This window comes from Halyomorpha halys, unplaced genomic scaffold (assembly GCF_000696795.3).
Source record: "Halyomorpha halys isolate HHAL.00 unplaced genomic scaffold, Hhal_1.1 Scaffold53.1, whole genome shotgun sequence".
In the NCBI taxonomy this organism is placed as follows: domain Eukaryota; kingdom Metazoa; phylum Arthropoda; class Insecta; order Hemiptera; family Pentatomidae; genus Halyomorpha; species Halyomorpha halys.
This window is the reverse complement of record NW_027109243.1, coordinates 1,215,723-1,239,605: the sequence shown is the minus strand read 5'-3', so window position 1 is coordinate 1,239,605 and position 23,883 is coordinate 1,215,723. Positions and strand designations below refer to the sequence as shown.

Sequence of the window (23,883 nt, the reverse complement as noted above, 5' to 3'; positions counted from 1 at the left end):
TATCATATCATTATGTCATTATGATCAAATTTACTGGTTGTATTTTTTTATACAGTTGTAAATATCAATAAATAAATAAAATAAAAAAAAAATTAAAATATTTTTATATGTTCAAATATATTTTCCTATGATTTATACAATTTAAATTTTTTTTTTAAATATCAATAAACACTCCAAAAAGAGCATATTAATTTGTTCAAAAGATTTTCTTATTGTATGTTTGTCTTAATTTTAATTTATTTACCAAAAGCTAATTCACAAGTATAATTTCACTTAATTCCACTATATACTTGTAAAGGGCAAGGTTCTATTAGGGTGTAGTTTGTTATCCTAAGAACCCAACACTATCATTGAATAAGATAAATAAGTAAATCACAAACCAATATTTGAGGAACCAAGATAACACCCGCTTCATAACTTTGTAATGATAAGCCAGATTTTGCTCTGAAACCCCATGCAGCCTTGCTCATATTGGCAGAGGTTAGAACAAAATAGTAAATCTTCTTTTCATCTGTTGACAATCGACAGTAGGACTTGATATGAGGAAGAGCACGTGTCCGGTAGCGTTTATCACTGTACCAATCACTGAAATGTTAAACATCAAATTATATACATTAATAATTAATCAATTAAAACAATGTGGTCAAAGGAAGATGGTCTGGGTGCGGTCAATTATGTACAAAACTCATAAAAAAACTTATTTTAGCAACAAAAAAGTGTTAACCACCTTTCAGGCGGATAATCAAACTCCCAAAAAGCCTGACAGGCAAATGTCCCCCAGAACGCACTTAGTAGGACAACCTATTCTCAATGTTAATCATTAGACCGGTTATTGGAATTTTTTATTCCATACCTGCTTTATCCATGTTAAGAGACATTTTTCAAGTTCACAATACTCTGTTGATTGAATAATTCTATAAAGGGTAAACTTCGGTGCATTAAACTTCGTAGACAGTTCATAATGCAACTTTTCATATTATTACAACAATAGCTTTAATTTTTCAGCAGCTATCTATGAATTAAACTTTCATTTCAACATTTTTTTTTGCACTTATTTATCGTACAATGCCTTAGATCAGTGGTTCCCAAACTATTTTTAGTAACGGAACCATTTTGGTAGAAGTAGGTAAATGTCAGAACTCCTATATATCATTTCAAATAGGATGTCAAGTGCCGTCATTTTTAGCAAAATCTAAAAATGGCTAGGTTATCTACACAATACATGTGCAAAATTGAAGAAAATCAGAGATGGTGAGGTTCAAAACTGTGTTTAATTGATATGGAATAACCCATTCCTACATTATTTTGTGGAATACCTGGAAGAGGTTTATAAGGAACCCTGGTTTGAAATTACCGTCTTAGATAGTACTGAAACACAAAATATGTACAGAAGCAATTCAAATGTTTGTAAACAAACGTGACATACATTTGTTAACATTTATACTAGACCATAACCTCACTATTCTCCACCTTTGAGCTAAATCATAGGACCCATTTATGAAAATTTAGGTGTATCAAGGAATGATGAAATCAGTATCAATGCAAGTGATGATGAACACTGCCCAGAGAGTCCACAATAATATTCTCAGCCAAAATCACAAGCTTCTTGTTTTGTCCGGAACTTTTCTACCAGATCCAAACGAGAGGACTCTCACGATGAACTCTTTCTCTAAAAAGATATGGCAAAATTTCTCATTTAGAAAAGGGATACACTTCTTATATATCTCCTTATTTTCTCTTTTGACTCTTCATAACTCAAACGAGGTTATTATTCTCAAATCATACTTTTGATTCCAAGATCAGTCCCTTCAATCTAAGAAAATGCAACAAATTAATTCCTTGGCCTCCTTAATAAGTCATTGCCAGATAATGCTATCTTGTAAGGTCACTCACCAGTAGTGGATGTTCAGCAGGTCTCAGACCTCCTTCATGACAGCATTCTCCTATTTATGTTTATGGTCTCCCTCTTCCTCTAGTTGAGTAGAGCCTTCTATCGAACAACTTTCTTGAAATAATAGGGATCTTTGGCTTCATCAGTAAGTCATTGGCAGATAACCTTATCTTGTAAGGTCACTCACCAGTTGTGAATATTCAGTAGGAGTTAGGAATTCTGGATGACAGCATTCTCCTATGTCGAGTAGAATCTTCTTCTAGTTGAGTAGAGCCTTCTGACAAGCACCTTCCTTTGGAATAACAGGGAATACTATATTAGGATATCTCTGGATTTGTAGGTGTCAATGCAATAAACCTCGTCAAAGCAGGTAAATCCTCTTCTCTAAGGAGCTTCATCAATTCATATTTTACTATATGGTACTGGCGTGCTGTGGGAGAGTTCTTGGTGCATTTTCCTAGCATATAGACTAGTATTTCAGGCTCACTGCTGTATCTAACTTGAGGTACCTAACTTCTCCTCTGATGTCATTTGGCTCCTGGAACTCAAAGAGGGGTGCAGTAAGTAAAATATAAATAATTAAATATAAAACAAACAAGATGTAATACAAACCACATGTACGAAAGCACCCACTCCTGCTTAGCCCGAGTTTCTTTAGGATAACCTACATATCCTCCAGTTTTGTCATAGCTCTTCGAAACACACTTTTGAGTTGGGTAAATCTAGTTTAAAATAATTATTATTTAAGGCCACAGACATGGTAAAGACAGTAAGTCAAAAATTCTGAATTTGAGTTCTTGTTTAATTATGAAAAAGAAATAAATAATTTAGACCATTGGTATGAAAAACAGGAAGTAAATTGGCAGAATAGTACCTTCAATGATTTTTGTGATTAAAAAAAAAAGTAGAATATTTTGTCATTTGAAAAAATAAGGAACATGGTTTGGGTGTGGTCAAAATGGAACTCAAATACTATGAAAATATTAAGCACCAATGTTTGGCCCCACTTGGTAGGGTTTCATCATGGCTAAAAACAAAGTTCACAACAAAAACTAAAAATATGTAATCCTTTTGCATGTTATTTTTCTTTTCTATAATTTTTTTTATCAATTAATTAATTCATTATTCAGCTATATTATTCAATATCTACTTATATTTCCTATTATTATTATTCCTAATCATACTATTATTAAATATATATTAATATCTTTTTCTCTTATTTATAACCATCGAATGTTCCCACTCCTCCACCTTCCTCATTCTTCCTAGACAAAAGATTTGTTCTTTATTTTCCTCTTTCTTCACCTTCATTTTGCCCATTGATATATTTACTCTAACTATATTTCCTTAATTTTCTGTATTTTAGTTTGTACTATGTTTGTTTAATTTTTTATTAATCTATTTTTCTATTAATTATTAACCCGTTGATTTTATGTCTAATATTCATTACTTATTTCTTTTTTTATTTATACTTATTCCTATCTGTATATCTTATTTCTATTTTATTTAATTTACTTTGTTCATTTTTATATTTTTTTTTTCACATATTTTTTATTTCCACTCACCAATATTTGAAATATATAGTAAGGAAAGTATTGTGAAAGTGAAAACTTTTGAATTCTAGTTTTCGGCCAAAATACATACTTTGAGCTTCTCCGAGTTCAAATAGTCAAGTCGTGAAAAATGGTCCAGGTGCTAGTTCAAAAACGAAAAGTAGTACAAAACTGAAATAACATATTTAAGCCAGGTATATGCCTTAAATATGACAGTAACTTTTTCAATGAAATTAACCGATCGGAAGTGCCACTTCATATAACCGATATTTCCCCTTTTTTTTTTAAATTTTCTCTGAAAAGAGCTCTATTTTGATTAATCTCGGTATAGCAATGTACAAAGTATGTAGCATGTAGATGTAGCAAGTAAATAGTCTTTACTATCATCCAGGCCTTATCCTCACTGAAATAGTCTACCAGGGTTTAAATGCAGATTTTTCAAAAAATCTTCCCCTTAAGTACATTTAATTTTGTTTAATTGAAAAAATAAACAATTCTCATTGTTAGCAATAATAAACAATGTATAAATAGAAAATATTTAGGAAGTTTATGAATAGCAAAAGGAGAAAAAAGAGAAAATAGAAACATTTGATTTGAATGTGGAAAGCCGAGAATGCCTGATCATTCCTGATTGTATTACGACTTAATAATCTTTTGTTAAACTTTTGTGTTCTTGGTAGGAACAAAATTTATATTCATTATTTCCACCTCAAGAAACAGATCAGAAAAATAAAATGAATTTCTTTTTAATAAGTGAAAAAATAAAATTTTTGTTCATAATTTTTGCCTTTCCTGGTTTTTTGAAATCACAAAAGTAGCGATAACTACAACATGAGCCCACCGATCTACACAAAGAGTTTAGAGTAACATGTTTTTCTATTATTGCAACATACATAATTTTCTCTTTCTTGCCCATTGTACCATATAATAATCGTTTTCTTTCATACATTTCATTATGTTTATTTAAGTTTTTTTTTATTATTTTATATATTACTTACATATCTTATTATGTTAATTCTCATCATTTACATTTTCTTCCGCACCTTTCATTAAGTTAATTTCTTCAACACTTTCTGTTTTTAATTTTTCATAATTTATTTCGTATGACTCTTACTTCTATAATATACGAGGGTAAGTCAATTAGTATCTGCAATATAGCTATAAAATTTTATTGTAATCAAATAGGAAACTTACAAGTACATCATTTTTCGACATAGTCCCCTTGTTTTACAACGCACTTGGTCCATCGTTGTACAAACTTCATGATGCCTTTATAAAACAAGGTTTTCAGTTGAGCTGCGAGCCAAAAATGCACCACTTCTTTCATTGCTTTGTCCAAGGTAAATCAAAGGCCCCTTAATGCCTCTTTGAGAGGACCAAACAAGTGATAGTCAGAAGGGACAAGATGAGGACTTTATGAAAAATGAGCCAGTACTTCAAAATTGAGTTTGAATTTTTGCAGTTTGAACACTGTGACCATTTTTGAATTTTTTTAATCCATTCGTAGACACTCCGTTGCGGAGATTTTTTTACATAATATTTTAGTTCTAACTTATTTATTTTTTATTTCATAACATCTTATACTCTTACACTAAATACTTCCTGTAGTCCTGATGAGACACTGTAAAGCGGCGCAAAATGCCAGTGCTTAATAAATAATATTGTACTATTTTAAAGTTCCTTCCTGACCACGACTAGACCATATTCCTTGTATTAGTTACATATGATTGATCAACAATATTCCAATATGTTTCAAAAAATGTAAATAATATAACAACTTACAAACTTTATTTGAGGAGTATTGTTTCTCCACCACTCTCTCTTCGAAGAAGTAAACACTGATAACATATTACTAGGAAACCACGATGATGGCTCTGGTCCGAGGGAACCGATTACTGAATATTGAGCTATAATATTTCCATCGTTTGCAACGATATGTTCTTTCAAAATCTTTCCCATCTTTAACTGTCCCCAATCATCAGTGGTATGCATTCCAGGAATTGAAGCTATAAAAAATACTCTGAAATATAATGTAATAATTATTAGTATTCCATATTGTAAAATTTTTAAATTTATTAAAATAATTATAAGTAATCTGACTGTTTTTATTATTCTCAGATCTAAAATATAGCTTTGATGATGAAAAGGTTGAAATGAATAAATTATTAACTAAATATGAGAATTTTATTTTAAATTATTGACTCGATCTCAGGGTAGGTTCTCTAGACAATCAGAACACTATGATATATAAATGAATTAATGGCTACTTTAACAAATCTTGTTAATCCCAGGTTGAGCAAACTAACCAATTATATCTATCTTCTTTGGTGACTGTTGATTGCTCATGCCTTCTTACAAAAAATGCTACAGTTGACAGTAGACAAAGGGTGGTCAAGCTCTCGGCACTCCTGCCAGCGGTCCAAACAAAAGAGCTTTCTTCCTTTGGCCATTACAAACCCTTGATAGCTGATGCTAACATCGATTGTAGCATAACGGTTTTGATTTACTTGCAATGATTCATGATTTAATGAATAACTTAATCATCTCCATTCTCCTCTTCTATTTCCTCTTGGATTTTTTGTTTATTATAATCGTGGTAGAGAAACAAAAGCTGAAAAATTTTAAACTTGCTGCTCAACATAGCAGCAATCCAACAGACTTTATTTAAAAGGACGTCCCCATTTGGTCTATTTGAAACAAGTTTGTTTGTTTTGCTTCATTACTTCTAAATGATGAAATTGGTTAGTTTTATATCCATGATAAAGTTGATCAGTTTGCTCTTTGGTGGAAATAAATGGAAAAAACTAAACTAAACTATTTATATTAAAAATAAATATATATTAAAGATGATATTACAATAAATTAAATTAGTAATATGTAAAACAGTTGTCATTTTTAACAAGTGAAGTGACAACTTCACTAACCCATTTCCTCCCAACAGTAGAAACAATATTATTTTTGGATATTTGTTTATGTTTTTACATTAAAATATTCTGTAATATTCCTTTTTTTTAAATAAATATTTACTCTTGTAATAAACAGTGAAGTTTACTTTTTCCACAAAAGAGCTAACTGATTGACTTCATCATGGATAGCAAACTAACCGATTTCATCTTTCAGAAGTAATGGAGGCAAAAACAAACTCGTTCCAAATATTCAAGATGGCGGCACGCATTCTTCCTAAATCTGTCTAATTGCTGCTAAGTTAAACAGATAGAATGAAATTTTATCAACTTTTATTTTTTTTTATCATGATTGTATTTACAGTGAATTTAAGAAAAAATTGACGGGGAGAATAATTATTAAGGAAAAATCTACATTAAGAAAATCACATAAAAACTGAAACTGTTATGCTACAATTTATGTTTTGCATGGACTATGGTCGACAAATATATCGACAAGGGTTGGTAACGAACAAAGGAAGTGTAGCGATATGCTACCTGCTGGTCTAGACTGTGACTATTACAGCCGCGGAAATCGTTATTGCTTCCCGCCAAGATGAAGAGCTTCAGTTCGTTCCACCTTGGAGCAACATTTATGTTTTCTCTAGCCACTTATTGTGTTAATTTATTATATATATAATGTTATATGTAAACATATAAATAGAGTTATGATTATAAATATGTTGATTTAATAAATAACTTTTCCAAAAAGAATATACTGAATAAAAAAAAAGAAGTAAATTCTTACAGACAGTGTCTCTCACCAGCCTTTCTATGGTTAGTAGAATCAATACCCCACCTCAACAAGTAACTTCTTGGGACAGTAAATAAGACATAGTAGGTATTTTCTTCTAACTCATTCTTTGATATGAAGAGTCTTATTTCATGCTAGTTCCCTGTTGGTCACCTCCTCATCCCTCTACAGTTAATCCTTTCGCAGGACCTGGCGGCTAGCTACCCCGCTGAGCATACATACCTCCTTTTTGCATGTACAGGCATAGCACCCTGTAGAACGAAGTTACCTTCCTACATGACCTGGCGGCTGGCTACCCTCCGAGCTTGCATACCTGCTTCGTACCTACAGGAATAGTACCTGATAGAAGGAAGTTACCATCCTTAGAGAAATTACGGCTGCTGTTAGCCCGTAAATTCATCCTATCAATTCACCTCCGAATCAACTACCTTACCTATACTGAACACCCATTGTTGAGGCCTTCTGGTCAAGTGTACATAACATATCTATTGAAGTCAGATATAATGCAACCACCTCACAGAAGAAAGCTCACTCTTTGTTTGGATCACTAATGGATTGGTCATGTCCTGGAAGCTAGGAGCTCCTGATCACCCTTTGTCTACTGTCAGTGATAGTCATTTTTTTGGAAGAAGACATCAAAACCAAAAAAGATCATATAATTGGTTAGTTTGCTCAACATAGGATTAAACAAACTTTAAAAGTATTCATTAATTCAAAAGTATCATTGCATTCTGATTGTCTAGAAAACCTGCCCTGATATAGAGTCAATAATGTAAAATAAATTAAAATAGAATTCTCATATCTAGTTAATATTTAAAAAACCTTGCCAACTCTAATTTTAATAATAAAGCCAGATAAAATCCTTATTAAATATTACAATAAGTTTGTTAAATTTGAAAATTATTGCTTATTAGGGGGGTTTCCTGAAGAAACCTTACCTTCTAGTATTTTTGATATTATGATCTCCTTTTGAGAGATTTTGACATGTCATACATCGACCAATATTTCTCTATAAATGTCTGTTTTAAAGATAAGTAAGGCTAATTTTTCAATGCTGCTCAATTCAAGAAATATCTTAACTTAAGCCTCCTCTTCTAGTTTTAAATAAATTTTTCAAAGAAAAGATAAGACAGTAGTTAATTCTGAGCTTAGGGGGCAGATGCTCTGAGAAGCGAACTCATCTGCCATTTTTGGTGTTATAATCTCCTCTTGAGAGATTGTGACATGTTCTACATTTTGTTAAATATTATAGCAAAATAGCCCCAATTTCCAAAAATAAAGATATGACTAAGTTTCATAATCAGGGCATATCCCTAAAAAGGAGGTTGTAAACATAAAATGATTAAGGAAATTACATAAAAATAATTGGCTTTTCTCAATTAATATAGCGATTGTTATCTTTCATATAGAATAATACATAATGTTTTAGTATAATTGTGAATAGTATAAATTTAAAAGTGAATATAAAGGTTAATAAGTTATAACTTCTTTTAATATAATAATTAGTAGATGGACTAGATAATGGACGGAATGTCCGAAACATTGTCCATAAGATGAAATATGAAGTACTAAGGGTTTTTTTCCTTGAAAAGAAAACAAAAAAGTACAAATTTATGAAGAGTAAATAAGATAAATCCACAGAGCACAGAATTTTACTCAAACATTTTATCCATTCATTGTCTTAATTTCACAATAATATCTTTATATGTTTTTATTAAATTTTATTATGTTTTTCCATAATGAAAAAATTTGGTAGCTGTAGTACTAATGTGATAGCTGTAGTAATAATGTGACTTTTTGTACTATTGCGGGAGGCAATAATAAGGTGACAACCTATTCTAACCTGGTGGAGAATCAAGTTTTCATTCGTGGGACAACCAATCGTTGGTCAAATTTTTCATTCGTGGGACCGTCATGAAATGAAAAAAGTCCACCCTCCAGGCCGGATTCAAACCAGCTCTGTCCACAGTTCTCAGGTTGCTAAAACCTGCACCTCAACCACCTGAGCTAAGGATAGCCCACCTCCACTCCTATCTGTCTTAGACTATTGCTTTTTAGTTTGCTGCAGGCAGCTCTTCCACATCTTTGTTGAATCTTGACCTCCCATGTGATCTCTTGCCAACTATACTGGCATTCATTATTGTGTAGAAGGGTCCAGATGGATTGTTTCGAGACATATGTCCTGCTTATCTTAACCTCCTTGCCTTCATATCATGAGATATTGACAGACCAGTGTGTATGTGAGAAGGTTAATAATTTCAAATAAAAAAAATTAAAGATATATAAGTGGAAAATGTTTTTGAAAATTCATCATTTAAGCCCTGTCAGACTATTTCAATGAGGATAAGAGCTAACTGATATTAAACATCAATTGATTGGCCACTCATATACTAAATTTAATTAAAATCATCAGAGCCATTTTGGATAAAATTTTAAAAATATGTAAAATTGGTTTTTATAAAGTGGAATATCCGGTTGGTCAATTTGGTAATGAAAAAATTGCTGTACTATCCCGTGCATCCACCTGCCATAGATACGTAATTTCAGTTGCGTACGTCTAGTCATTTTTCAGCTAGGTCATTCACACACACACACACACATAGACCATTTTGTGATACTTAGTTATTTGGACTTAGGGGACCTCAAAACGTGTTTTTTATCAAAAACTTGAATATGAAATTTTTCACACTTAGTTAAAAAAGTAATTTAACTATTGTAAGAGTTAAAAAATTACTTCACATCAGACATATCAACAGCTTTTAATATTTCCAGCCATGGTTGAAGTTCAGATACTTTGTATGAAGAAAGATAATGAAGAACATCATGTTTGAAATTAGTTGTACTATCACCAACCTTTGGGTCTGTATCTGGTGGTAGTGGAGGACATTTTGGTGATATCCAAAGTCTGAAATAAACAAAATAAAATATTAATATATTTAGGATTTATAAATCAGAAAAGTGATCTAAGTGCCAAAAATAGAAGAAAAAAAAAGTACCACCCAATTCCATTCAGAGTGGGAAGGTCGATTCTTCATTCCATGGAGCTGTCATGAAATAAAGTCAACACGGCCAGGCCAGAATGGAACCGCAGCTGCAGTTTTGAGGTTGCTAGACGTTAACACACTCGCCTACAACGGCCTCAGAAAGGAACTCAAAAATGAAACCCAACGTAAAATATAACTTCAAAGTGTTAATGGACCCCATATATTGATATGAGTAGAAGATGGTCAGAGTGCGATCAGCAAAGATACACACATAAACAATACTTGTTTCTTTGTGCCGATGTTTCGGCATTTCTTAAATATAAGAAGATAGTCAGAGTTGCGGTCAAAAAAAGAAAAGAACAAATAGTTTATAACTATTTTAATGTCCGACATTTCGTCCCACTTTGCAGGGCTTCATCAGGGCTTTACAAAACGAAAGGTTGAAAGGTTGTTGTTTTTTTACCGCAACCCTGACCATCTTCCTATATTTAAATTTTTTCTTTTTATGTTTTTCTAAGTTAAGGTAATCTTGTTTTGTTTTTCAGCCCTGATGAAGGCCTGAAATTCAGGTTGAAATGTTGGCACAAATAAATAAGTTTTGTTTATTTGTGTATTTTTTCTTTTTTCTTATTGTATTTTATGATACTGATACTAATTTTTTTTTTTTTTCAAACAGTGCTACCACCCCAGGCTACCAAACCCAAAGGTCTGACTCATGGCCACAGTAAAAATTTTCTTTTCAAAAGAAATAAAATTCGACTCCCAGGCCAGATTCGAATTGGCTCCACTGCATTTCCCAGGTTGCAATGAGCTATGTCTCAACTCCCTCAGGTACAAACGGCCCAAGGCCACACACAGTGAAACAGAAAATAATCATCAGCCAGTTTCGAACCTGGGTCCTTGGAGTTAGTAGCACAGTGCCTTATAAATGAGCTACCCACTCACACTCAACATATAAGGCTGAAAAAAAACTTTATTTTTAATATATTATATGCCATTATAATGATAGAGAAAATTACCCCTGAGTATAACTCTTCCATTGATCTTCAAGTAAATTAGCTGTATGTACAATAATTCTTACACTCTTATCTGTATAACGAAACACCATCATCTTCCTGAAAACACATCACAAAAATATATTATTAAATTTAAATAACTGAAATGATTGAATTCCTAATATATAAATTTAATTTAAGAAAATACAATGAAACTTGTAAAAAGTTAATCATCGCTTAACTGATGGATAAATGTCCAAGTGGCACAGATGGGAGGATTGTGTAATGGTAAAGCAGCCTACACAAAATCAACTCTATCAACAAAACACACGTAGTAGTATGTATTTATTAAGTTAACAATTCCGTGAGTGAACTTTTACTTTTTCTAACATTAATTTTTACTGTTTCTGTGAAGATTTTTTTTTCTCTTTATAGTCTTTTTTTTTTTTTTTTTCTTACCTCCTGGAGCAAAGAAGATGGCATTTACAAATATATATATACCGGCTATTTCATTTTCTTGTTTTGCCGGGATGGCATTATAAGAATGGTTGCTGGGTCCGCTGAAGGCGGTGTCAACAATGATGGCAAATGTTTGCCTGGATGCTCACTAGGAATAGGGAGGGGCTATTCCTGTTGGTGGTGTTGAAGTGATGACTTCAGGCTGCAGAACCAGAAGTCCCTCCCAAGGCGAGGACGTCGACCAAGGGGACAATGCTTTGCCACCTCCCAGGTCTTGGTGGAGGGGCGATCTCACGGAATAGAGGGTTGGCACAGGCTTTCAGCCCATCAAATAATTTGATGTTCCTACGGCCTATGAATTCCGGCACAGACGGGAGGTGGAGCTCCTCACATATTACTCTGTTCCTGGCCCGCTGGAATGAAGTTCCTCTAACTATTCACCTCAGGAGGGAGTTCTGGAAACTCTGAAGTTTGGAGAGCGTAGTCTTGTAGAGGTGTTGAATGAGTGGTGCACCATGGAGCAGCGTTGGACGTATGATGGCCTTGTATATCTTGAGTTTCAGGTGTAGCGCGATCTGTTGTGAAGTAGAGCCTATGCGACTTCTGCCAGGCCAGCTTTAGTCTCTCCCTGGCATGGCTGGAGAAGGTGAGGTGCCTGTCAAGAGTCACGCCCAGGTAGAGGATGTTGTTGGAGATGTTCCGACCCTCGCCATCCACGACGAACCGCTGAGGTAGCCTGCTCTTCTTGCCCTTCTGGAAAGACATTATGACTGCATCCGTCTTAGCTGGGTTAACTCTGATGCCATCCTTCTTGAGAGCAGCTACAATGGTGGCAGAAGCGGCTTGTGCATGGTGGAGTGCCAGTTCAGCCCTCATGCTGGAGGCGTAGACTCCAATTTCGTCAGCATAGGCTGCTATCATTGCGGTTCGATGTTTGATGGCGACCACAGGTGCCGTGAAAACGACAAACAGCAGAGGTCCCAGCTCTGATCCTTGAGGTACTCCACAGGTGGTGGGGGCTGGAGGCGACAAATCTCCGCCAACCCTTACTACAAATGATTGTTCACTAAGATAGTTCTTGACCAATCGGCATAGGGTGGCGGGAAACCTGAACTCCTCCAGTCGGTGGAGTAGCAGCGGGTGGGACAAGCTCTGGAAGGCATGGCTACAGTCCAATGAGATGAAGGCAGTTGCATTGTTATTCATCTCTATGGTGTGAGCTTGTAACTTCACCAGGTGGTATCACATCCGCCTCTCTGCAGTGCTCCATGAGATGGTCATGTATCAGGTGCTCAAAGACCTTGCTCATGTGCGAGAGGAGGCTGATTGGACGATAGTGCTCTGGAGAGTCCCCTCTGTCTTCCCTGGCTTCATTAGTGGCACCACGATCGTTCACTTCCAGGCAGCTGGGAAGTACGAGATCCGCAAGGACAAGTTGAAGATGTTCAGCAGAAAGGCTTTGCCCTTCCTGGGAAGCATCTTCAATAGGACGCTCTCTAGTCCAAAAGATTTTAAGCTATAATCACGAGTGTGCAAGAAGACATTGCGCAGGTTGTTCCTTTGGCCAATCAGAACGAGGATGTGCTTCGGTGGCTTCCTTATGGCGTTGGGGACAGGAGTGAATTTCGGAATATTCCTATTGGCTGCTTCTTTGATGGTAGTGGTGATTATCTCAACAGCCGAGTCCACTTCGTCTGGTGTGTAGTATTGCTTAATGGCCGGAAGGTCCTCCACGATCCTCGACCTCTTTACATTCTTTAATTAGTTAGAGATTATAAGAAGTTAATGTTAAATTTATTTTATGAGTAGAGCATTAAAAAAACTATCAATTAATTAGGTTAGCTCTTTGTAAAATGGGGTGACACAGGTGTCCCTCAGAAATCTGTTACTTTTAAGTCTGGAAAAAATAGGTGTGTTTTTGTATGTGAAGGTGTAATCATTTTTGTTTGTGTTATCATTCAAAGTTTTTTATATTCTTTTGGAAAGTATTAGTATGTGTATCTTTTGCTGTTGGTCCATACTTTATTTTCTAATTGGTAAGAACAAGGATGTTATTACTTTTTTCACCAAGTTCATGAAATTCTTTACAGTATTAGTTTTGTGTCTTTTGGGACATAAGCTAGTATAATCAAAGTACCTTAGAGACTTGATAGATTTGACTACCAATTTGTTTCTATTTCCCGTTTGAATTTTTCTAATCAAAGGAACATTTAAAATATGTTATAAACAGGTAAAATTTAATTGTATGGAATAATTGTTGAATTATTAAAATTATCATTCCATCTTTAAAAGGAAGATAGTCCGGGTGCAGTCAAAGAAAATAATATTATATCTTATTTTCTTCGCCATATTACATGTCCATTATTTTAATTTTATTGAAGATTAATAAATTTTAATGAGCCCCACCGCAGTGCTCGCCGTTTACATCATTTAAGTATTTATATCTTTTTTAGCCCTGATGAAGCCTTGCAGCTTGGGGCAAAATGTTGGCTCAATATAAATAGTTCAATCACTATTTTCTGTGTACAATTCGTCTTCGGGATCCCAAGGGACGCCTCTGTTTCCCATTTTTATGCAGAGTTGAAGCGGCTTTACCCTCCCAACTGTCGTAAGTATTTCCTGGCATCCTTCATCTTCCAAGTCATCCATTCCTGCCGCCCTTCATACATCTCCGAGCTCCTTCAATTCAAATCCTCTATTCACTCCCGCAATACCTGTTCCTGATCTTCAGATTTATGCACAATGGCCCACTGAACCGCTGCCTTCGATAGATCGTACATTATCTGATCCTCATCTTAATGGAACTCCATCCCTTCCAACATTCATCACTCCAATACCCTCCCTACCTTTAAATCCCGCCTGTTCAATCATTTCTTATCAATTCAGACTCCATAAAATTGTAAATCAATATAATTGTAAATATATATATAAACTATTATATCATTCTTAATTATTTTTACTTTGTTTTCTTTTCTTATTTTTTATTTATTTTTTTTTTTTTTATTGTCCAACTGATTAAAGTGAGAAAGCAACTTATAGTCATTTTTTATAATAACTATTTATATTTCTTTGTATTTTTGTTTAAGTAACTCTGAGGCTCTTCAGCCCTCTTCTGTTAATTTCTCTCTATTATTCTAAAGGGACTCGTCCCAGAATAAATAAAGCATTATTATTATTATTATTTGAATTTTCCTTTTATCACACCTGGAGCATCTTCCTTTCATTATTACACACGGTCAATCAGTGATCTTCCAATATGTATTTTAAAATTTCTCCCCCTTATTGTGTATTATCATTTATCATACATAAATATTTATTCTTTAATTTTCTAATACTCTTTACTTTAAAATGTAATGTATTATTTAACCTCCAATCACCACAACCCTCCCCGTTCCATTTTCATGCTTCCCTGCAATCTGTGAGGTGGGTCAATTTTTATCCTTTCTTCTTGATTTTGCTTCTTATGCCCTTTTAATATCTTTTAGTATGTACTGTATTTTTCAATTTTTTTTTTTTATCAATGATTATTTCCGTTTTCATTAATTGTCTAAATCTTTTTGTAATTCTGATTTAATTTTATTGTTCACCGTACATCTATTTTACTTTAGTTGATTTACATTGTCCGTTTTATTAAAATTATCATAATTAGCCATACCTAGGTTAAATTTTATTTTTGTTATCTATTTACTCACTTTTTTACTTCATTCAAGAGTTTTGTATCTTTCTTAGCCCTGATGAAGTCCTGCAACGTGGGGTGAAACGTTGGCTCACATAAAATAGTTTTTCGGAAGATTACTGATTGACCGTGTGTATCAATAAACGGAATTGATACAATTCCGTTCAAAACAGCCCTGACGAAGCCCAGCAACATGGGGCAAAACATTGGCTCCAATAAAAATAGTACAAAATATTACTATTTGAGTTTAATTTGACCGCACCCGGACCAAATTCCATTTATAAAAATAGTTTTTTGACTGTTTGTTCTTCTTTTTATTACTACACACGTTCAATCATCGATCTTCCATAATTTAAATTTGTTTTTCATTTTTACCTTCTATATTATATTTATTCAATTTTGCCTGCCTATAGGTTACAATTAAAACAAAATAGTCTTTGATTTCTATATTTATATCTTGAACGTTTCATAGATACTTGAGGAAGGATACCTGTGTAGTGACACATCTGCTGGTCACCAAATCTACTTAAGAGCTATGAGAACAGTTACAAGTCAACCTGGCATGACCTAGGAGCCAAGGGGTGAACCATTATCAACAAACAAGAGTGTAGAAACCATTCTTGCAAGGACTTTAAGGTTGAGGCACATACTGTAAAAACTCACTGCCTATGGTATTTGGTTTGTAAGTTAACCTAACACCAAGTCTGAGCCTTCTGTTAAATCACCTCCTCTCTACTTAACCTAACCTTATTGGATATTTATTACCTGAGGCCTTCAGATATTAGAGTACCTCACATCTTAAATTAGTGCCTGGATAAAACACATACCTCTACATCCTTTTCTAAAGATTTAATATGTCCTAGTACTATTGGAATGCAATTCCAAATTTTGACATTATTATGTTATACTGTTAGGTATTAATTATATTACTATTATGTTTTACTGTTATGTACTAATTATATTACTATTATGTTTTACTGTTATGTACTAATTATATTACTATTATGTTTTACTGTTATGTACTAATTATATTACGATTATGTTTAACTCTTATGTACTAATTATATTACTATTATGTTTTTATGTACTAATTATATTACTATTATGTTTTACTGTTATGTACTAATTATATTATGATGATGTTTAACGCCAACAACCATGAAAGTTGAAAGATTTACATGTATAATATAACGGGTATGTTTAAAAATAAAAATACATATTTTTTCTAGCAAGGCCTAATCATCAACTAAAAAAAATAAAAAAATATACAAAGATGAAAATACTTACGTATGATGGCAACCAAAATCAGTGGGCGTATCCACTTTAACATGAGTGAGAAAATGTTTATAGTTATCAGCAAGTTCAAGATCACCATTGTAATACAAAAGAGTAAGTGGTTTAGGCCTAATAAGAAAAAGTAACTTGATAAATTGATAACTTGATAAACAACATAAAAAAAACCTAGGAGTCACCTTTGATCAGCACTTAACATGGAATAGTCACATTTCCCAAATAACCCGAAAAACCATCTCAATCCTTAAACAGCTCCTAAAATTCCGTGATTCATTTCCTCGAAGTACTCGTTACCTTCTAGTATCCTCCCTTATTCTCCCACATTTTGACTAAGGATGCCTCATGTATAGAGGACTATTCATTGAACAAGAAAAGAGGCTAAAAAGACCAATGAACTGCTTTATAAGATTCATTTTCTGTATTCCTAGGCATTCCCATATCTTACATTACTATTCCGAGCAAAGCTGGCTCTATCCCAGTATCCAGTGACAATACCTCCTTGGCACATTTATGTATCAAACCCTAATAACCGAAAAAACCTTCCTACATCATTACCCTACGTTTATCCATTCACCTATTAAACACAAGATCCCAACCTACCGATCTCTATATTCCTACTAACAGAACTGTCTCCTATAAAAAATCATTTGCTATCTGAGCTACCTCATTTTGGAATTCTTTACCTATATCCATCTGTATGCTTTTTCCTTAACCTCAATCAAACATCAACTATAGATCCATCTCCTAGATTATCAAACTTCTGTGAATGTGTGAATAATAGGAAACATTATAAGCATAGGTAAATAAGAATTTTGGTTCAAATTTTATTTTATTTAAATATAATTATAGATCCATTTACTTATGTTCAAAAGTTAATGTGTCCAGACAAAAGCTGCTAGAACAGTTCCTAATTGCTATTCTTAGGGGACCAAGTTTCCCAGAATAAATATTGATTTTCATTCATAAATAAATGGCTACAAAAAAGCATTGATAAAAATCACAATTACAAGATCAATAAAAAATACTATTAGAGCAAAAATTAGATTTAAAAAGCCTTAATAAATCAAAAATTATTTTTTTTATTAATGAAATATAAAAAAAGTCTTGATGAAGCAATAAAAATACTAATTGTTCAATAAAACCTACTTCATTGTGAGCATTATTTTACTAATTAATGTGAGGTGCTTTTCTAGACAGTCTAGAAGAAGCTCAACATTTATATTTCTTTTTTCCAGTCTCTCATTCATTTCTTCTGGACGAATAGTCACACCTAGCAGCCCAGTTACACGCTCTATAGTTGTTGAAGATTGCTATGTAATACTCAACAAACTCTCATGGGATAATACAGTCAGTATTGGGTGCCGGGTCACTGTGGCATTCCCAGTAGCGACCATGCTGACAGATTAGCAAGGTGGTTCCGAGACCATTCCTATTACCTGAGAGCCCGTGTATTGCCACACTAAGCCTAAGCTACACAAAAAGTAACATAAAGGTAGCTTATGATTTAAAATCCAAGCATTACTAACTAAATAAAAGACAGCTATAATCGAAGCTGCTTCTAGACGAACCCTGTAAGAGGCCGAAGTGATAAACTGCTTCAGTTGGACAGGAGTTCTCTAAGAAAAATTGCAATAATCTACACAGGCCACTGTAGACCTAATAAACAGATGTTTAACCTCAAGCTTGGGCAGATTCTGTAATGCTGAAGATGAAACGACAAATCACCGATTTGTAGGGTTGAGGTTCCCACTGTTTGGTGTGGATTGTGTTGTGGACCCCAACCAGTGTGAATTGATCAGTGTCTCAAACATATTTCCTCAGATTCATGGAATCTACATGGCTCAATCTTTAATAAGCTCGTGGTTTTAACGCTGTAATGTGGATGACACACAATAGGCTTTATAGGCAGCAGTGCTTTTAGTGACACCAAAAAAGTGTTGAAGTTTTCCTGTGCACTGTCTCCCATAAACTTCAACCTTGTACATTATTCTGGTGAGACAATCTTCTATTCTTAAAATGTTTCTAAACCAACTAAAACAATTTTCTTCTATTTTTACATATATAATTTTCAGCTGACACAGCTGTTCAATAAAATTAATTGAACATCTAACTAACATTGCGGCCACCCTCATGAACAATCTTAAATATAAATTTACACCTCGCATCCAATTATTTATAAACTTTTTGCAGACTATTCTGCCCAGGTCATTAATTTTAGTCAAATCACCCTATTTTATCACTTTTCCATTAAATTTTAAAGCTTTTAATTACAGATTAACTGAACTGAACACTATTATCAATTTCTTATCACACAATATTTTATGATCTGAAAGTGATAATAGTGTTTTAAGAGTACTCATGCAATGTCTTATCACAAGTATTGCTGGTTGGAATACTACTACTGTTCGTCCAGAAGAAAGGAATGAGAGACTGGAGAAAAGAAACATAAATGTGGAGCTTCGTCCAGGCTGTCTAGAAAAGCACCTAACATTAAGTAGTAAAATAATGCTCAAAATGAAGTAGGTTTTATTGAACAATTAGTATTTTTATTGCTTCATCAAGGCTTTTTTTAATATTTCATTAATTTAAAAAATTATTTTTAATTCATCAAGGTTTTTTAAATCTAATTTTTGCTCTAATAGTAATTTTTATTGCTCTTGTAATTGTGATTTTTATCAATGCTTTTTTGTTGCCATTTATTTATGAATGGGGAATTTTGACAAAAAGGAAGGATTTGACTGAAATTAATAAAAAGTTTTAAATTATTGGATATGGGATGTAAATTTATATTTATGATTGTCCTTAAGGATGTTCGAATTGGCTGAAAAGTTGGACTTTTAAAGAAATAATAAAGAATGTTTTGAGACTTAACTTAGATACAAATTATTTTACATGTATACAAATATTGGTTGATTGTTTAAATTTTGATTAATAAAAAACAATGTGACATTTTTATAAAAAAAAATCTAAAAAGCTTTAATAAGTTTTAATTTTTTATTTTCCTTTAGTTTTTTTTTTTTAGTTTTGCAGGCTTTATTGAACAATTGAAGCCACTATTGAATGCAATGACAACACGGTAATCTTCAGCGATGCCCAAGCTGTAATACAAAAATTAACAACACTAGGTGCAGCAGTCACCCACAGAAGAAAAGTGCAGAAACATGGCTGCTATCATGAAGAAAAGAGGAAGGGCTATAGCTCTGGAGTGGATACCAGGCCATGTTGGTATAAATGGTAATGAGCAAGCTGACAAGTTGGCTAAACTTGGTTGTACAGAGAACCAGCCTGTTCTACCACTTTCCTACAGAACAGAGAAATCACTTATAAGCTCTTATTGTAAGGACAGAACAAGTGCTAGACACAAAGTTCAAGGGGAAGGAAAGAAGAGGGAGAGTCTACTGGATAAGGATAAACGAATCCCCGGCAATCTTAGCAGAGCTGAGAGAGTGCCCTGTTTTCGGCTAGTAACAGGACATGATTTGCTCAAAAAACAATTCCATCGAATTGGCATCGTAGATTCCCCGAAATGTCCTCTATGCAACATGGGGGACATGGATGGGGACCATCTTTTGGCGTATGTTGGTCTAGAGGATGTTGAGCGAGATGCGGACCAACTAAGAGGAAGAGTAAAATTGTATTGGGCTGTGAGAGGGAAAATGGCGTAATAGCCCACTTCCTGTGGCGTAGGAAAAAAAAAAGAAAACAAATTTTTTTATATCTTTTTCAAAAAGTTCCTAGGAGGGGCCATGCATGAGCTATGGGAGAGGAGCCACAGCTATCTATGTCTAGGGCCACAGCTACCTATATCTAGTGCCGCAGCTATATTTAGCTAAAGCCACAGCTACCTATACCTGGGGTCACAGCTACCTATATCTAGGGCCAGTGCTATCTACATCTAGAGCCACAGCTACCTATGTCTAGTGCCACAGCTGTCTGTGTCTAGGGCCACAGCTACCTATAACCATTTACATTGCTAAATTGAGAGATAAATATAGACATAGGAACCATGATGGGTACAAGCATAAGCCGTAAGTGCGGACTAGCAAACCATCTGCACCCTAAGGTGCATGTTAAATTTACTGTTAGGGTATTCCGGGACACAGTATAACTATTCCACACAAATAGTCTAATTTTAACTTTTCATGAACAAGGAGTCCATTATAATTTTAAAAAATTGTCTAAGCCAATAATATTAATTGCTTCCATAATTGACTTTTAAGATTTTAATTAATCAAAATAAAAAGTTAAAATATTATGATAAAGAAGGAAATTAATAATGGATGAAATATAAGCAACATAAAAAGAAAAAACTATAAAACTAAACTATTAAATTAGAACTATTGAGCATTTTTTACTTCTTTGTTGGAAAATGTTCTCCGTGTTGATTAAGAAAGGTACAAAAATAGAATAACTATATAATAGTAAGCAACTTTTTGCCTCACTTTGCTAGACTTTGTTAGGGCTAAATGAGAACAAGATACAACTTTGTAAGATATAAGACTAAGGGATAGAAAAGTTAGGACCGAGACTTAAAATATTAACATGAGGGGGATGTTGGCAAGGTAGGTGGCCAAAATGTGGCCCATTAAGGTTTTAACAGCTGAAGCTCACTCAATATCTAATTAATTAGTCTGAAATTTTGCCTGCAGCCACAGTAATCTATTTACTTTCGAAATAAAATAAGGAAATCAATTTAGAAGGAATTTTGGGCGTTCACCCAAAGCATTATTATGCCATGTCAAAGGTCCCAAATATGGCCTTCACAGTCAACTTTATTTTGTTTTGGCTTGGATATTCTATTGGAAGTGAATTGTGTCTTCACACAGTACACCTAGGGACTGCTAACAGTTCAGCGGCTATGTAGGTTGACATTCCTTCTTTCAATGCAATTTTTAGGTACATTTCTACCCAGTTTTCTTTCTTTTTAAATGGTCAAGAAGCCATTTGCACAGAAAGACACATCAAAACAGATAATAAACAATCAATTACTAACAAAACAACATCATAATGATGACAAATATGCTCGAAACAAAAGTGTTACCTTATATGGCCTACCTAGAAATAGAGATAGTTTTTTTCTGAAGTACACCTGATTCCAAAAAAAAAAAAAAAAGAAATACGAACAAAGCCATAGTAATATCCTGAAAGTAGAGATCCTTAGCTATCAAAATCATCAACAGGTTCAAGAAACATGATAAATTAGCTCAAAAACAGCAATGACATGTGACCTTTGACTTCAAAGCTACACAAATGAATCGCAGAACCGTTTTCCCATAACCTGTTGTTATGAAGTCTCGCCTACATATAGAAACAGATCCTAACTCTTCATTTTCAGTAATCCCATCTTTGTATTATTTTCAGGACTAGGCCATATTTGGGCCACCCACCTTCGGGGAAATATTGTGAACCATTTTTCATCACCTTTTGTATAAATTTTTATTATAAGTTTTAAAATAGATTTTTTTGAAATTTAACAAATAATATGAAAATTTAGAGTGAAAGGAAAAGGGAGGGGGGAATGATTAAAATTATTTTCTGTAGATTTCTCATTTAATCCTGATGAAGGTCTAAAAACTAGAGAGCAACATTAGTTACTAATAAATAGTTTTTCATGCTATTTTTGAACCTTGTTTGATGGCCACCCAGACAATCTTTCTACAATCAATTACATAGCTCAACCAATAATCTTCCCATTTTTTATCAACATAATTTTGTTTACACTGTTGACATTTCGAGATTTGTTCTTCGCCATTTTCTAAATGATCTTACTAACATATAACAAGTTTTCCCCCTTAAATTTAATTATACATCATTTAGATTGTAGGAAGATAGTCAATAAATTGGAGGTCAATAAAGCTATCAAAATAGTAATATAAAACTATTTACTGTTAACCAAAGTTTCGCTCCACTTTGCAGGGCTAAATGAAAAAACAAGATTATAGAATTGATAGAACATTAAAATAAAACCATTTCAAAACAATTGTTATGTTTATAAAGTATATAAAAAAAAAAATCATAATATAAGGAAGTGTACATGCAGGTGGACTAGAAACTAGTTACTGATAAATACAACTAGGCGTGATATAATTCCAAATACAGATCTAGACAAATAAATTGTAGAAGAATAATCGTTAATAACAGTTATAAATATGGTAAAGAGGTGGTTTAAAAGGTAAAACAGATAGGTGATGTAAAGATGGCTTTTTCATTGAACCCAGGCAAAGGCCTGCAAAGTGGGGCGAAACATTGGTTAACAATAAATAGTTTGATACCTTTATTGACCTCCAATTTATTGACTATCTTCCTACAATCCTTGAACACTACCCAGACTATCTTCATACGGTCAACTATCTTCTTTCAATATATACTATTTATTTACTTTACAAATTTTACATTTTCTTTAATTATCTATTATTTTTAATAATATCTGGTAATATTCTTAATCTATAATGGAATGCATATCTCTATCTTTTTAAAAGATCAATTGTTGTTAAACACTAAACCATCAATAATGTAAAGGGACATAACAATAAAGAAAATAATGGAAGTAAAAAATGTTCAGTAGCTTAAGATTAAAATGAAAAAACAAACAATTCAAATCATTGAAACTTACTTCTGAGGAAGAAAGTAGCCATGGCCCATTATGTCATACTGGGCCAACAGAAAACCCAAATCCACCAGGCAGGTTATTTGCAATGAACTTTCTAGTTCTCCAAAATATGGATCAAGTAATTCTAAAATAAATGAGAGAAAGAAATATTTCAAAAATATTAAATGGCAACTGGTTTAAGCAGCAGTAATTCATTTGATGAAATAACTTCACCTGGAAAGGACATAGATGTCAACTCCTCATGAGTCTCTGGAGATTCATCTACAGTAGTCAAAAAAATATTATAAGGATGTGCTGCCTCCATTTTCTTTTTGACAGGAACTTTCATCTTCTCTAGGGCTTCCTCTTTGTAAGATGGTAGATAGAAGTACATTTTGTCCGACATTTTCCGCACTGCTATTAGAGTTATTTATGTGTTCCAAGCTCTACCTTATCAAATTTACTGATAAATTATAATTCGCTGAGCTCTCACTATTCTGTCATTTCAAAAAATACGCTTATCGACTCTCCCCTCCTAATCAGTGGAACCTCCTTTAAATACAGGATAAAGTCATGGTGGTGGGGGGGGGGGAGTTAAAGCTTGTAGTAAAAATAAATATATTTTATTTATTTCAGATTAATATGGTGTTGTAGACAATAATTATATTTTATCACCTAAAAGGGAATGGTCGAATCTTTGTCCACAATAAACTTAATTACTTAATATAATTAATGAATTGCTGGACC

General features: G+C 33.5%; 1 protein-coding gene across 6 annotated transcripts in view; it reads right to left on the bottom strand.

The window, feature by feature from the left end:
- LOC106692342 (probable tyrosyl-DNA phosphodiesterase) overlaps positions 1-23,676 on the bottom strand; it is a 31,750-nt gene extending 8,074 nt beyond the window's left edge. Inside the window, exons 1-8 of one of the 6 annotated variants that reach the window (XM_014438242.2) lie at positions 23,371-23,676; positions 23,161-23,281; positions 16,542-16,658; positions 11,144-11,239; positions 9,875-10,045; positions 5,227-5,464; positions 2,504-2,613; positions 381-585 (exon numbers count right to left, since the gene is read on the bottom strand). In XM_014438242.2, coding sequence (XP_014293728.1) covers positions 381-585; positions 2,504-2,613; positions 5,227-5,464; positions 9,875-10,045; positions 11,144-11,239; positions 16,542-16,658; positions 23,161-23,281; positions 23,371-23,542 — 1,230 coding nt within the window. In that variant the 5' untranslated portion in view covers positions 23,543-23,676. The other 5 variants (XM_014438249.2, XM_067047464.1, XM_067047465.1 and 2 more) reach the window with 5 other exon arrangements.
- Between the last annotated feature and the right edge of the window lie 207 nt (positions 23,677-23,883).